Source organism: Microcaecilia unicolor, chromosome 1, assembly GCF_901765095.1.
Source record: "Microcaecilia unicolor chromosome 1, aMicUni1.1, whole genome shotgun sequence".
Classification (NCBI taxonomy): Eukaryota; Metazoa; Chordata; class Amphibia; order Gymnophiona; family Siphonopidae; genus Microcaecilia; species Microcaecilia unicolor.
In genome coordinates, this window is record NC_044031.1 from 450,274,262 (window position 1) to 450,291,733 (window position 17,472).

Sequence of the window (17,472 nt, forward strand, 5' to 3'; positions counted from 1 at the left end):
TTTGAACCGACCACCTCTGGATTGCAAAACCAGTGTGCTAACCACTAGGCCACTCCCCCACACCCTTGAAATTTGGCTGTCCCTGTGGGGGGAGCAGTTCAGGACGTCCAAAATGTTTGAAAGAAGGATGTCCATGCCTTCGCTATGCCTCCGCTGACCTGCATATGGCTGCGATGGACCTGAGTATGACATTTCAGGCTGGCAAAAAAAAGTTTTTAAAGTTGTTTTTTTTAGGGTGGGAGGGGGTTAGTGACCACTGGGGGAGTCAGGGGAGGTCATCCCTGATTCCCTCCGGTGGTCATCTGGTCAGTTCGGGCACCTTTTGAGATTTGGTCGTAAGAAAAAATGGACCAAGTAAAGTTGCCCAAGTGCTCCTCAGGGATGCCTTTCTTTTTTCCATTATCGCTCGAGGACAACCATCTGTTAGGCACGCCCCAGTCCTGCCTTCGCTATGCCTCTGACACGCCCCTGGGAACTTTGGTCGTCCCCGCGACGGGAAGCAGTTGGGGATGCCCAAAATTGGCTTTCGATTATGCCGATTTGAGCAAAGCTGAGAAAAGGACGCCCATCTCCCGATTTGTGTCGAAAGATGGGCGCCCTTCTCTTTTGAAAATAAGCCTGAAAGTTATTCAAAGTTGTTAAATTACAAGAGGATTGTGAAAAATTGCAAGAGGACCTTTCAAGTTTGGGAGACTAGGCATCCAAATGGCAGATTAATATTTAATTTAAGCAAATGCAAAGTGATGCATGTGGGAAAGAGGAACCCATACTATAGCTACGTGATATATAGCAAGGTTCCACATTAGGAGTCACCACCCAGAAAAAGGATCTAGGTGTCATTGTTGATGATACGTTGAAACCCTCTGCTCAGTGTACAGCAGCAGCTAAGATAGCAAATAGAATGTTATGAATCATTAGGAAAGGAGTGGAAAATTAAAATGAGTATGTTATTATGCCTTTGTATCGCTCCATGGTGCAACCACACCTCAAACACTGTATGCAATTCTGGTCACCGTATCTCAAAAAAAAATAGTGGAATTAGAAAAGGTACAGAGAAGGGTGAGGAAAATGATAACGTGGATGGGATGACTTCTCTATGGGGAAAGGCTAAAGAAGCTAGGTCTCTTCAGTTGGAGAAGAGACAGCTGAGGGGAGATACGGTAGAGGTCTATAAAATACTGAGTGGAGTGGAACAGGTAGACGTGAATCACTTGTTTGGTCTTTCCAAAAATACTAGGACTTGGAGGCACACAGTGAAGCTATTAAGTAGTAAATTTAAAACAAACCAGAGAAAATATTTCTTTACTCACCATGTAATTAAACTCTGGAATTCGTTGTCAGAGAATGTGGTAAAAGCAGTTAGCTTAGCAGGGTTTAAAAAATGTTTGGATATTTTCCCATAAGAAAAGTCCACAAGCCATTATTAAAGATGGACTTGGGAAAAGCCACTGCTTATTTCTAGGATAAGTAGCATAAAATCTGTTTTACTGTTTTAGGATCTTGCCAGGTACTTGTGACCTGGCTTGGCCACTTCTGGAAACAGAATACTGGGCTTGATGGACCTTCAGTCTGTCCTAGAATGGCAATGCTTATGTTCTTTTTTTTTAAATAAATTTATACTTTCTTACACGATTAACATGTATTAGAAACACATTGCGTAACATTGAATATTAATGATAAGGTAACTTTAAGGAAATCAAATCTTAAATCAAGTTAAACAATTCTTTAGACCACAATTGAAATATAGAAACAGGATTCTAATGTTCTTAATGCCACAGCCCCACATGGGAAGATATTTGTCAACTGTCTTTCAATTCATTTGGATCCAAAGTGGCTCTGACTAAAAATTTGTGAAAACCATTGTATTCCAAAGTACCATAGTCCGTGTCTGAATGGGAATGACAAGCCATTGTGTCTGTCAGTGATTAAAACAAAATCAATACTCTTTACTTTTGAAATGAATTGGCAACATCTCTATGTATAATTAATCTTCAGCAAGTAAGAATTATATAGAAGCAATGACTCTCACTTTTTGCTATTATGATAGATTATTTGATGGCCAGTAGCTTTTAATATAGCACACACTGAGATCTTTTTCTCAATCCTCATTGTGCATTGATCCTTTTTAACAAGGCTCAGTATTCAAAGGGTTGATCTAGCTAAATTTTGGAGTTAGCCAGAGAAGTCTCAAGTACTTAAAATATCTCCTTGCTTCATAAAACTTTTATCAGGTGAATTGTTCCAAAGAAATGGTAAAGCACAGCTGAACAGCGCTGATACTCAGCATCATGCGGCTATTGTTTTGTGTGTAAATCTAGCCAGACTAAAAGGCTGCCCTAAAAGTTTCCAAATAACTTTATATGGACATATTCCCTGATGGACTTATCAGGATAAATCTCATTAAACATCACAATATTGTTATCCAAATTAGTTTATCTGGATATATTCCCAAAAGACAAATCATAATCACCTAGATCTGTGCACCAGAATTTGGAAAGAATCCTGAGATCTGCGTGCAAACTAATTAGCTAACGAGAGTTTAACAATCAATTATTGATTAATTGGCATTAATTTGGACTTACACATGCATCTGCCTATACGTTATTCTATAACGCTGCCTGCCCAAAGTGTCTCCCGTGCAGAGGGCTACCAAGAGGGGGGACAGGGGGGCAAAATTCCCCGGGCCTGGCCTCCAAGGGGGGACCGGGCCTGGCAAGCTTCTTCCTGCCTACTTCCGGGACGGGTCTGTCTTCTCTTGGTCTCTCTCCTGTTCCTGATGCGTGCCACCCAGGGCCTGGATGATTGTATTAACGCGATATCGTGTTAATGTAATCATCCGAGTCCTGGGCGGCATGCACAGCAGGAGCAGGAAAGGACAGCAGCAGTCAGTAAGAGGGTGGGTGGTGCAAGTTGGTGTGGCGGCAGCCCAAGTGTGGGGGGCGGCACAGCAGCGGCCTGAGTGGGGGGGGGGGGGTGCGGTGGTCCGATCCTGCCCCGGGCCCGGCCTCTCAGCAGCCCTGCGTGTGCAACCCAAAAAGGGGCATGGCCATTGGAGATGTATGGGCGAGTCAGGGGCGTTCCAAAAATTTAAGCTGTGTTATAGAATTTCTGGATTGCATGCCCAACTTGCGTGCCCGGATTTATGCCATGTTTCAGCAGGTGTAAGTCCTCACACCCAAAGTTGGGTACAGAAATCGACACTAAGCACTTCTAGAAAAGGCACTTGGTGCAGAGTGCCCTTTCAGAATATGAGTTTAGAGCTTTCCGGAACCCAATTTTTGGCATCCTTTACTGAAATCATCCCGATGTGTCTAGCTGACCATCATAAAATTATCCTGATCGCTTCATCCAGATACACTCCCCACTCCACAGTCTTGGAGATTATGGGGGCTCCTTGTGAACAGCCTCATCACAAAAAATGTGAGGCATGGTAAACAGCACATGTTAATGAAGTCATGGATTGATAAGTTTTTAAAAATTATTATTAAGCTTCTCCATTCAATTAGTCCAATAAAAAGATTTCAGCTTATATAATTTTGTTGTTTTTATTTCATCAATTGACACAAAATCTTTGAACATACTAAATCTGAGAGACGTTACTTGTTCTCATTTGAGTATCTATATGCACCACATGAATTTTTAAAACCAGGAGAAATACATAGGCTGCAGACCGTGCAAAATGATCAGACATCTGCACTAAGCAAGTCAATCCATATCTGAACATAGTGTACATAAGTACATAAGTATTGCCATACTGGAAAAGACCAAAGGTCCATCAAGCCCAGCATCCTGTTTCCAACAGTGGCCAATCCAGGTCACAAATACCTGGCAAGATCCCCAAAAAGTACAAAACATTTTATATTGCTTATCCCAGAAATAGTGGATTTTCCCCAAGTCCATTTAATAATGGTCTGTGGACTTTTTCTTTAGGAAGCCATCCAAACCTTTTTTAAACTAGGCTAAGCTAACCGCCTTTACCACATTCTCTGGCAATGAATTCCAGAGTCCAACTACATGTTGAGTGAAGAAAACTTTTCTCCAATTCATTTTAAATTTACTACATTGTAGCTTCATCGCATGCCCCCTAGTCCTAGTATTTTTGGAAAGCGTAAACAGATGCTTCACATCTACCCATTCCACTCCACTCATTATTTTACAGACCTCTATCATATCTCCCCTCAGCCGCCTTTTCCCCAAGCTGAAGAGCCCTAGCCGCTTTAGCCTTTCCTCATAGGGAAGTCGACCCATCCCCTTTATCATTTTCGTCGCCCTTCTCTACACCTTTTCTAATTCCACTATATCTTTTTTGAGATACGGAGACCAGAATTGAACACAATATTCGAGGTGCAGTCGCACCATGGTGCGATACAAAGGCATTATAACAACCTCATTTTTGTTTTCCATTCCTTTCCTAATAATACCTAACATTAGTGGAAAAGTGGCACACACACAATCAACTGTCAGAGATCTCCATGTTTCCAGAGTGAAAGGATAAAAGGCAAACAGCTTTCTAAAATAATTAGCATGGTTTTAACTATCCCCAGAAACAGAGCTCAAACAAAATCTCTCCTTCTAGAGTCCAAACAGAAAAGGAAGAAATGAAAGATGGGAAATCTAATTAAAGTAAGAAAGATAAATGACAAAAAAGAATAAAGGCAAAGAACCATGGGGCCTGTTGATTAAGGTTCACTAAGCAGTTAGCATAGGATTTAATGTACAACTGTTAGCACAGGCAATTGGTATCAGCTACTATGAGCCAAAATAGCCAGCATGGTAAAAAGCATTGTCGTAGTTTGTTTCATTTGGGGGAGGGGGGGCAAAGGACGGGGGGGGGGGGCGGCATATTATCCAGAACTCCCTCTTTCTCCCCAGTAGTATTTCCCCCACCCTCTTTCCCTTACCATGACAGTGTAGACCTTAGAAATGCATAAGTTCTATATGTAGATCCTTCAAGAGGTAGTGTGTCATGACTTAGGCTCTACACCCTTTCTGATGTTTTGGTGCCACCTCAGTAAGGTCAACACACAATCTCTCCACTGCAAAACACTATACACAAACTTGTGCAAAAACCCACTCATAACCTTACCAAACCATAACAGCACTAATTCCAAGGACAGGATGAGCTATAACCTTATGCGTGGACAGGCAGCACTATAATTACACCGGGCTCTAAAACACCAGTACACAACCTAGTGAAACAAAAAAATAAAAACAAAAAGGGCTGCAAATACTACACACTAGCAGAATACTGCATCTTGATCACACATGAAAAACACATGACACAACAGATATGAAGGCAAAATACTGAACTGGAAAGTTACCTCAAGAAGTCAGACTCAGCATGCAGCAATACTAGAAAAATTGAAATTTAAATGCAAAATATCACAGATGCACATTTCCAAAAGCTGACATATTCCAATTAATAAATTCTGAATAAAATAATTTTTTCTACCTTTGTTGTCTGATCATTTAGTTTTTCTATTCGCTTTGGTCCCAGTGTCTTCTGTTTTATGCAGTGTCTTCTTTCCATTTGATATTTTTTCACTCACCGTGTCCACCATCCTCCTGTGTCCTTATGCGTCCTGTCTACCATCTATAGCCCTATCCCTAACCTTCCTCCAGTTTCAGCGTGTGCTCTCAAAGTATTCCGATCCAGCCCTTAAATTCAGCAGTTTCCCTCCATCCATATCCATCATTTCTCTTCACTCCCCTCCCCTCCATCCATGTGCATCTACTTCCTCTGTCTTCCCTTCCCTCCATCCATGTCCAGCATTTCTCCTCTCTCCCTTCCCATCCATGTGTGCATCTCCTTCCTTTGTCTTTCCTTCCCTCCATCCTTGTCCAACATTTCTCCTCTGTTCCCTGCCCTCCACTCCATCCATGTCCAGCATTTCTCCTCTATTCCCTCCCCTCCATCCATGTGCATCTCCTTCCTGACTTCCCTCTCCTCCATCCATCCATGTCCAGCAACTCTCCAATCTCCCCTGCCCTCTCCTCCATCCACCCATATCCAGCAAATTTCCCCTCACCCCTCCATCCATCCATGTCCAGCAACTCTCCATTCTCCCCTGCCCTCCCCTCCATCCATCCATGTCTAGCAATTCTCCATTCTCCCCTGCCCTCTCCTCCATCCACCCATATCCAGCAAATTTCCTCTCTCCCTTTCCCTCCATCCATCCATGCCCAGCAACTCTCCATTCTCCCCTGCCCTCTCCTCCATCCACCCATATCCAGCAAATTTCCTCTTTCTCCTGCCCCCTCCATCCATCCATGTCCAGCAATTCTTCTCTCTCCCCTGCCCTCCCCTCCATCCATCCATGTCCAGTGATTTCTCTCCCCCTGCCCTCCCCTCCCATCCATGTCCAGCAATTCTCCCTGCCCTCCCTCAGCTCCCTGACAGCCCTCCTCTCCATTCTTTCCTCCCCCCCCCCCCCCACACATTTAACCTTTTTATTCTCAGTCGCAGCGACGGCAGTGAAGAAGACAGCACAGCGGGCTCGCCTCCAGTTTCTCCCTTCCCTCACTCAGTGTTCCGCCTTCTGCGATGATGTAGTTCCTGTTTCCGCGAGGGCGGGACACTGTGTGAGGGAAGGGAGAAGCTGGAGGCGAGCCCGCTGTGCTGTCTTCTTCACTGCCGTCACTGCGACTGAAAGTAAAAGGGTTAAATGCGTGGGGGGGGGGAGGAACGGAGAGGAGGGTTGTCGGTCGGGGAGCTGAAGGCAGAAAGGAGGGACTGTCCGAGAGCCTCCTGCAGCGTTGCGCCGGGCCTGCGTTTAGAGGGGAAATGCCCCACTCGCCCCCCCCCCCCAAACTACACCCATGGTAAAAAGTCTGTGCTGTTTCACACTTTGTGGGGCAGAAACTGGGTGGGTTATGAGTGGAGAATGAACTTAGATTTTTCAGTCAGTTACTGTGGGGTACTTTACCATACACTGACTGTCAAGCCTGCCATTAGAATAGGTTCACTTAACTTCTCATAATCAAAAAAAAAAATCCCGATAGCTCCCCTCAGCATCCTCAATCCTAAGATCAATACCCTCTCAAGTTGCAACTCGACCTATTTCCCCCTCCCCCCCCCCCCCCCCCCCCGAGCAAAATCCTATTTTGATTAGAGGGGTTTGGGTGCAGATGGGGGATCAGGTGTTTTATTTTTTAGTGCAGCAAGCTGCAGTACATGCATCAGCGGATAGCACAGATACATTTACTGTATGGTAAATGTCTGCTGTGGGCGATTGCTGGAGGCAGATGCTGGGCACGTTCCACCAATTACCACACAGGCTTTGCTTTAAGCCTGCACTTAACACAGGGTAATTGCAAATATCACAATTTAGTAAAAGGGCCCCTACATAGAGGAAAATGGTAAGATCATCCAAAAAGTTGAGGCCACAAAGCTCAAATAATATGATTGTAAATTTGCAAGAAGGTGAAATTCTGAAAATCAGTTTCATTTCTTTTGTTCTTTAAAACATTTTTATTGGTCATTTCCAGATTTCCATATTTGTTGTTTGCAAGCTGGTCTTGTATATAATGCTAAGAGCAGCATTTTAGAACACACATTCAAATTGGAATGGAGATGTCCAGATCAAGGTATTTCAAGTTCTGTTAGTATTTTAGAACAGGATCTGCTGATGTAGAGCCTGTTCTAAAACATATGACAAAATGGTTGTTTAAGCACCAGTTACATGCAACATGAACTTCCATTTTAGAAAAATACCCCAGATTCTATATAGGTTGCCAAAACAGATGCACAAATTTGGGGCAGATACGCATGCAAATCAATTATTTAATGAGGCATCCTATATAATATTTCTCACCTCCAACGTTCTAATGTGCCTGGTACTGTGGCTCCCTCGGAGGTGGTCTGCTAGGCAATTTAGAATGCACTGACGTCAGTGATGTCACTAACAGCTGATTCCAAGGCAAGGGGAGAAGTAGGGAAACACGTGGAGCATGTTTCTCTACTCCTCCCCCTGCCTACCAATCAGCTCTCAGTGCCCCTCCCCTCGACGCAACACCCAAGCCCCTCCGCCCCGGCGCAGCACCCAAGCCCCTACCCCCCCCCCTCGACGCATCATCCAAGACCCTCCCCCCTGGTGCATCACCAAAGCTCCTACCCCCCCCCCCCTCTCGGGCACATCAACTCCCTCACCACCCGCAGCCGCCAATACTAACGCTGTCCAGCCGCTGCTGCTTCTCCTGTGGAGCAGCAGCGGCCGGTACAAAAAGAAAAAAGCCAAAAAAAGATTTTTAACCTGAAACGTGGCTCCGCAGACAGCCATCTGGCATTGGCTGTCGTCACTGCAGCCGCTCCTCCTCTCCCCTGTACGTCACTGCCCCTGCAGGAAGACCCCGGAGGAGCGCAGCGACGTCAGAGGTCAGAGGTCAACAGGAGACGCAGCAGTGGCCGGACAGCATTAGTATTGGCGGCTGCAGTTGGTGAGGGGGTTGATGTGCCCGAGGGGGGGGTGATGCGCTGGGGGGGTAGGGGTTTGGGTGATGCACCGAGGGGGGAGGGGAGGGTCGCTGGATATGGGTGGCTGGAGGGGGGCAGGGGGAGGGGAGGGTCGCTGGACATGGGTGGCTGCAGGGGGAGAGGAGGGTCGCTGGACACGGATGGCTGCAGGGGGGGCAGGGAAGAGGGAGGTGGGGAGGGGGTCCTGAGACCAGATGGGTGGCTGCAGGGGAGGGCAGGGGAGACAGAAGGGATGCTGCAGGGGGGGCAGGGGGAGAGGAGGGTCACTGGACATGGGTGGCTGCAGGGGGGGCAGGGGAGAGATGTGGGTCGCTGGACATGGGTGGCTACAGGGGGGGCAAGGGGAAAGGAGAGGAGGGTCGTTGGACATGGGTGGCTGCAGGGGGGCAGGGGAGAGGAGGGTCGCTGGACATGGGTGGCTGCAGGGGAGCAGGGGAGAGAGGAGGGCCGCTGCACATGCGTGGCTGCAGGGGCAGAGAAGGGTTGGTGGGGAGGGGGTCCTGAGACCAGATGGGTGGCTGCAGGGGGGGAGACAGGAAGGACGCTGCAGGGGGGGGATTACCTTGCTAACACCCATTTCATTGCCTACTGAAACGGGCCTTTTATACTAGTAAACAATAATTGTCACCGATATGGAATTGTGCATGCATCTGCCCTAGGCGCTATTTTATAACACCCGCACCCAGTGGCGTTCCTAGCCAGGATGGCACCCGGGGCGGATCGCCGATGCGGCCCCCCTGGGTGCAGCGCCCCCCCCCCCCCCGGCGAAATGACACCTCCCCCCCCCGGCAAAATGACACCCCCCGGGGTGCACGCCGCTGGGGGGGGTGCCGCGGCGCGCGCCTGTTGGCTCTGAAAAGTTCGCTAACTTCGTTCGTTCGCTGCAGCTCCCTCTGCCCTGGAACAGGAAATAACCTGTTCCGGGGCAGAGGGAGCTGCAGCGAACGAGCGAAGATAGCGAACTCGGAGCCAGGCGTGCGCCACGGCACCCCCCAGCGTCATGCACCCGAGGTGGACCGCCCCCACCCCCCCCCCCCCCCTTGGTAAGTCACTGCCCGCACCTAACTTTTCTAGCTTGCTATTCAAAAGGGGTGTGGCTAAGGTAGGAGTATGGGCACATCAGGAGGTGTTCCTAGAAGTTAGGTGTGATGTTTTGGAATAATATGGTTTACGTGCTGAACTCCCGAAAATTAGGTGCCAGCATTTATACCAGATTTTAGCAGGCGTAAAGGCTGGTGCCTGAAGTTATTTATTTTATTTATTCATTTATTTTATTTGTTACATTTGTATCCCACATTTTCCCGCCTATTTGCAAGCTCAATGTGGCTTACATAGCACCATACGGGTGATTTTGTAGTAAAGTACAGTTCATGTGTTAGACACATTAGGGAATCATAAGGGCGAAGAGTTATGTCCAGTACGAAATTTGGTTTTGTTGTGTTGCAGGGTTAAGGCATTTAAGTTGGATCGTTAGGGAATGCCTTTTTGAACAAGTTAGTTTTTAGTAATTTCCGGAATTTTAGGTGGTTGTTTGTTGTTTTCACGGTGCTTGGTAATGCGTTCCATAGTTGTGTGCTTATATAGGAAAAGCTGGATGAGTAGGTTGATTTGTATTTGAGTCCTTTGCAGCTTGGGTGGTGGAGATTTAGGTATGTTCGTGTTGATCTTGATGTGTTTCTGGTTGGTAGGTCTATGAGGTCTGTCATGTATCCCGGGGTATCTCCGTAGATGATTTTATGAACCATGGTGCAGATTTTGAATGCAATGCGTTCTTTGATTGACAGGGGAATCGGCTCCAAGCGCTATTCTATAAAGGACGCTCATCCCGGACCACCTTTTATAGAACAGTGCTTAGTGACAATTTTTTCCAGCACAATCACAGACGTTTATTTTTCCTGACATTGTCACAGACCCTGGAATCCCTTGCCAGCTTGACTTTCCTGGAAGATATCAAGCACTAAGGGACCCTTTTACTATGCAACGGTAAAAAGTGTCCTGCGGCAATGTAGGCATGTGTACTAGGCGTGCTCTGGGCTAGTTTTTACCATGTCTGCAAAAAAGGGGGGGTTTGAATGTGATGGGAAAAGGCATGTGGTAAAACTAAAACCAGCACACATCTAAAACCAGCCTGAGCCCTTAACACCACCTATTGATCTAGCGGTACAGGCTCACACATACTCCACACGGTGTTATGGGCGCATGCCATATCTGAAATTACCACCAGGGGGCCTGGCGGTAGTCTCATTTGGGCGTGTGCTGCATGCATGTAGAGCCTACCGCGGCTTAGTAAAAGGACCCCTAAGGCATTAAGGAGGTGACCTCCCCTAATCCCTGTAGTGGAGCACTGCACTTTTCTGAAACCACACATCCTAGGTAGCAGATGTAAATCCTGACATCAGTCTGTTAAGATACAGCCATGCTTTCCTCCATCTAAAATGAGGAATCAACTTTCATTTTTAGGTCCTCCTTAGTACCACCCAAAGCACACCCAGACCATGGCCCCTTGCCATCTGCCCAATCTTCACTTTTAGATGCGTATATCCTGGATTTTTACAATCAGAACTTAAATGTTTATGCAAGATAAACATTGTAAAAATCCAGGATATACGCATCTAAAAGTGAAGATTGGGCAGATGGCTAAAAACATGAATGGCAATTTTTTTAACAAGCACCTAAATGTAACAGAGTAATTTTCACAGTTTCTATCTATCTATGTGTGTGTGTGTGTATTTATTTATGTTGGTTCATACATCAATATGATAAATTATGTAAGATTTTTACTCAGTGGAAATGGCCCCTGTGTTTCCACTGGATGATTTCAGCCTTTTCCAATAATTACACATGTGATATCTATGTCCATAGCTATGTAGATGGTTTGGTTTGAACTTGCTATCTGATGTGCTTTTTGTACTTTTTTTTTTGTTTTTTTGGATACCACAGTATGTGAATTTAGCTTTGCCAATAACTCAGTTTCTACTTAAGCAAAATCATAATGGTTTTCCTCTTTTTTGTCTGAACTGTATTTTATCCCCAGGGAAGTATTAATACTTGAACTTGCTTAAAGTGGGTTTTTATGAGTCAGAACTTCATGTGCAAGTCTCATGGACACTGTAAAGTAGGATTCAAGCAGAAGCAGCTGAAGAATGACGTCAATGAAGGAAGAGAGGCTTTCTTATCCCCACAATGAAAAACATACACATTTTAACATCAACACAGCCTGAAAAGACAAAATGTGAAATAGCAACAAAACCCAAGACTTAAGAATAAGAGCAAAGACACAGCAGTGGTCATCAGTACAGAGGGGAGGTGATTGTTACTACTGAACTAGTGCATTTACATATAGATAGATAGATAGATAGATAGATAGATAGATAGATAGATAGATAGATAGATAGATAGATAGATAGATAGATAGATAGATAGATAGATAGATAGATAGATAGATAGATAGATGTATAACTATCTGAATGGATTCTTGTACTGACACTATGAAAACAAAAGAGTACCCATCTCTTATTCTATTGATGAGAAACATGAGTTTACACTATTCAGATGGTACAGTACAATTCTGTTTTTAACTATAGTGCAAGCGTTCTCCCCTTCTTTACCCTCACCCAAAGATCATTGCTGAGGGGGCTGATGATTTCTGTTTTTTTCATACATTGTTTCAAGATCACATGTTCAGAAATGTAATGAAGCTCTAGGGTAACATTATCTCTTTCCCCCCCAGCATGCCTGGAATTCCCATTCACAATGAAAACATGACAGAGAGCATCGAACTCACAGAGAAAGCTAAAGGGAGGGGGGAACAGAGGATTCCAGTAAAGAAGTGCACTGCAAATTAGAAACATTGATTATTTTTTTCAAAAACCAAGGGGGGTCTTTTACTAAGGCGCGCTAGCGTTTTTAACACACGCTAATATTTAGGGTGCGCTAAATGTTATAAATGTTCACATATTCCTATGGAAGTCTCCATCGTTTAGCAAGCCCTAAATATTAGCATGCACTAAAAACGCTAGCACACCTTAGTAAAAGAGGCCCCGACTAACTTAAGGTAGATATCTTTATTCATAAACACTATTTTTTTCTTATTTGCATATTGCCCTGTGGTCCTACCTATTCATCATGGGCATAAACAGGGCAATTCTGTAACAGAATTAGGCACCCAGAAGGTGCCTGGTAGGTGCCTTTTCTATAAAGGAAAGTAGCCAGCTTCTATCCTTCATAGAGAGCTAGCTTTATCGGGCATATATGTGCGACCGCTTAAACAAGTGAAATGGCTCTTCAACCAGGATCCAGTCTGCCCAACAAGAAAACCTGAAAACAGCAAACTGAAACCTAATAGGACTCATTTTTCTATGTACTTTCTTATGTTAAACTACATTTTCGGAAGAAATAACTAACTTGTTAGTCTCACTCAAACACACAAGGAGTGACATAAGCTGCACATACTGCAGCAGGACATGTTTATCCACTCCTGTCCTAGATGAGATATTACCATCTCTCTGACCTCATCTGCACCTTTTGTTAAATTAGTCACCTTATTTCCTAACTCCTCTTACTCTCTTACCTATCTACTACTACTACTATTTAGCATTTCTATAGCGCTACAAAGCATATGCAGCGCTGCACAAACATAGAAGAAAGACAGTCCCTGCCCAAAGAGCTTACAATCTAATAGACAAAAATAAAGCAAGCAAATCAATTAATGTGTAGAGAAAAGAGGAGAGGAGGGTAGGTGGGGCGAGTGGTTACAAGTCAAATCTATCTATATGTCCCATCTTTGCTTATACCCTATGCTATTATAATGTTCTATTATGTATTGTGCTGACTTTCTTAGTATACTATCCACCTCATAATCGAAAGTTAAAGACGCCCATATTTCGACCCAAATCGGGAGATGGGCGTTTTTCTCGCATGGGTGCCCAAATCTGTATAATCAAAAGCCAATTTTGGGCGTCTTCAACTGCACTCCATCGTGGGAACGAATAAAGTTAATGGGGGCGTGTCGGAGGCGTGGTGAAGGTGGAACTGGGGCGTGGTTATCGGCCAAACAGAGATGGGCGCGCTCGGCCGATAATGGAAAGAAGAAAGGCGTTTTTAGCGAGAATTTAGGTCACTTTTTTTGGACCCTTTTTTATCACGAACAGGTCCCAAAAAAGTGCCCTAAATGACCAGATGACCACCGGAGGAAATAGGGTATGATCTCCCCTGACTCCTCCAGTGGTCACTAACCCCCTCCCACCAAAAAAAAAGAACTTAAAAAACTTTTTTCCAGCCTGTATGCCAGCCTCAAATGTCATCCCCAGCTCCATCACAGCAGTATGCAGGTCCCTGGAGAAGTTTTTATTGGGTGCAGTGGACTTCAGGCAGGTGGACCCATGCCCATCCCCCCCTACCTGTTACACTTGTGGTGGTAAATGGGAGCCCTCTAAACCCCCCCCCAAAAAAAAACCCACTGTACCCACATCTAGGTGCCCCCCTTCACCATTAAGTGCTATGGTAATGGTGTTGAGATGTGGGGAGTGGGTTTTGGGGGGCTCAGCACCCAAGGGAAGGGAGCTATGCACCTGGGAGGTAATTTTATGTTTTTTTCTATTTTTTAAAAGTGCCCCCTAGGGTGCCCGGTTGGTGTCCTGGCATGTGAGGGGGACCAGTGCACTACGAATCCTGGCCCCTCCCATGACCAAATGCCTTGGATTTGTTCGTTTTCGATTATCGCTTAAAAACGAAAACGCCCAGCTCAAAAAACGCCCACATCCAATGCATTTGCCTGGCACAAAACGTATTTTTGAAACTAAAGATAGACGTCCATCTTTTTCGAAAATACGGTTCGGCCCACCCCTTCACGTACCCGTTCTCGGAGATAGACACCCATGGAGATAAGCGTTCGCATTCGATTATGCCCCTCCACGCCATACTTTGTATTGTTATTTGAATATTTTTCCTGCTATAATTGTCTATTGCTCATGTTTGATTTATTCTTATTGTGCACCATCTTGAGTGAATTCCTCAAAAAGGCAGTAAATAAATCCTAATAACTAATAAATAAATAAATAATACATAAATGCAAGAGATACGCATGTAACATAGAGCATTCTATACATTACACGTGTAAATGTGAGCCCTACCACATTGCCTATGCCTTCCTTGCAAATATGGGCTAGCCAAGATACATGAGTATTTTCAGACTAGCGCTTACGCAAAATATTGGCAGATACACGCATATATACTAGTATTGTAAACATTTGCTCGTGTAAATTGTTATCACCTATGTTTATATAACTGACCATGAAAAGGGGCCACAAGATACTCCAGCTACTATCTACTGCTTCCTGAAACTTTCAGGCTGAAAGAGTATATTTAAAGTGGCAAAGTCACAAAAGAAGTCATTTATCCAGAGACAGATTAACGTCTCCTACACTCTTAGGTACAGGATCTTCCATGCCTGCTCTCTGGGCATTAGCACATGGCAGAGGGGTAAGAGAGCTAGAGTATACAGCACTAAATGAAGGGATAGATCTATTAGCATCTCAGAGACCTGGTGGAAGGAAGATAACCAAAGGGACACTGTGATAGCAGGATGCAAATTATATTACAGTAATAGGAGGATCAAACTGGAGAGAAGAGAGCACTATGGGGCTCATTTTCAAAACAGAAAAACATCCAAAAAGTTGCACAAAGCAGCAGATGGACATTTTTTTTGCCAAAAGTCCAAAATTCCTATTTTCGAAACCCAGTGGGACGGGGACACACACAAGAGGTTTAGACAGGTGCAACATCAAAGCATACCCCCCCCCCCCCCCAAAAAAAAGCCCTTACTATGGATTCTCATGCAACATTAAAATAAACTTACCTACTCCCAACTAACATACAATTTAGTGTCATGTACATGATGGACATCCATGGGAGGCTGTTTACTTTGCCTAATGGGAACTCCAGCCCTGATCGAGACACCATTTATTTACTTAGCTATTTATATTCCGCATTATCTAGACATTCTAAGCGGAGAGCAATATAACATTCACAATAAAAATCAAAAAATAAAAACAATATTTGATTTCCCATCCATATTCTATTTAAACTTCATGACAGGCTTAAACATCAAGTGTCCATTAATCATATTATACAGGAGTGGATGAGAAAAGAACTGTTCATTGGGGTGATAAGGGGTATTATGCCAGTTATAGAAGTTCTCAAAATGGATCACTGAAACAGACATTTACAGTAGCTGGCAGATATTACTCTGTATAAATAATTAAAATATTCTGATTGAGTCGCCTAGCACTGCTGTGAAGCAGAACTTAGTGAGTGAAGCAGCTCCATCCTCACTTGCAATGTATCTCGATTAAACCATCACCACACCTCCAGAGCAGACACACTCATTGGCTGCCAGGAAGGGGGGGTCCCTTATCCTGTGAGCCACAATGCACAAAGTATCTGGGGCAGAGGGTGTTTCCACTTGCACCCTACACTTAAACAGGAAAAGCTATTTAAAAGGCAGAGCCATATCTTGACAAACATCACAATGATAATCAAAGTTCTTGGAATCCTTTCACGGTTTTCTTGTGCCTTTTGCTCTGTGTGAAGTGAGCTAAGCATTCTGTATTTGCAGGCAAAATTCACTGCTCCTTCCCTACCTACTCTCCCTCCCCTACCCCCCAATCCAAACTATTAACATGCTTAAGTTTAGGAAAGATGGGGAGATCTAAAATATCAGATTTCTTTCAAATACTTCAGTAAAGTCTTTCCAGCTTCAACAAAAGCTATTAGAAAACCTGTACTTGGATGAATACATATTTGCATATATATTGCTACTGCAGAAACAGGAAAAGGGATGAATTCTAGAGAAGAAATGAAAGTCATAACAGTACAATTCCATTTCAGCTGTCAGCTTATTGCTTGGATATTTTATTGATTCAGTGGCATTTCAGGAACAGTGTTATGTGACATACCAGCCTGGCTAGAATCCTCTTACTTTTCTCATCAGTGCAATGCTCTGAGAAGACGTTCCTGTGAACCAGCAGAAATGTGCTGACAAAAATCCAGCAGGCAACCCATAGCAGTAGAAACCAGAAGGTGGTTCTCCTACAGATCCTGAACCTCAGCCTCTTGAAAAGAGAGGCTGTCATGGTAAATCCTGTCCGAGCTTCACAATCCAAGACCTTGGGCTGGGGCAAACCGTGGAGTTAATGTCCAATCAGCATCATTTCCCTCCTGCAATTAGACTTTCCAGAAACAAACAGGGCTCGTTTCTCAGCTTTTCATCTTAGCTGCCCAAATGCAATAACTTGTTTTAGGGGTTCCCTCTTTGTGCAGCATCTTGACGGTGTGCAGTGCTTTCCCATGTGACTCACTTCCACACAGTGCTCAGCATGCAACTCTCTCTCTCTCTCTCATGCTTTTGCAATAAGACTAAGATCTCTTTCTGAATTTAAACCACGTCCAATAGTTCCGCCTTCTTTTGTCTGCTGTCTCCAATGTCAACCAGCCCTCCTGCTTACTAAGCAGCTTCTCTTTTTCTAACCTTCCTTTTTTTCCTTGAAAGTTCACACGCTGAATAAAGGGGGTTTTGAATCCCCAGTTAGAACTGGTTTGACAAATCTTTTAATGTAGGGGACTGCCTGAAACATTTCAAAGATCCAGCATTTAAATTCAGACCTCAGTCAATGAAGTCCTTTCCGGAAAGTTTTGCAAAATGCTGAATGCCATCTAGGAATTCAGGAGGTTTTTATTGGGAAAAATAAGATATAAAAAAAAATACAACCATAACATATAATATTTAAAATAACAAAAATAATACCATGCCTAGCAAAATTATAATTGGGAACTCTTCAGACCCATGGAACACTTCAAACAGCCAGGTGTCTTCAGGAGTTTCTGCCTAGAGGGAAGGATTAGGATGACCATTTTAGTTGGAGATTTGATTATTAGGCGTGTAGATAGGTGGGTGACTGTTAGGCATGAGGATCAGTTGCCTGCCTGGTGTGAAGGAGGCG

At 44.4% G+C, this 17,472-nt stretch overlaps 1 protein-coding gene across 1 annotated transcript in view; it reads right to left on the reverse strand.

The window, feature by feature from the left end:
* The window catches only part of DIPK1C (divergent protein kinase domain 1C), a 94,484-nt gene extending 77,879 nt beyond the window's left edge, over nucleotides 1-16,605 (reverse strand). The window contains exon 1 of the mRNA XM_030187043.1: nucleotides 16,429-16,605. Within this exon, the coding sequence (XP_030042903.1) occupies nucleotides 16,429-16,605 (177 nt within the window). The remainder of the gene's footprint in view (nucleotides 1-16,428) is intronic.
* Nucleotides 16,606-17,472: the final 867 nt, after the last annotated feature.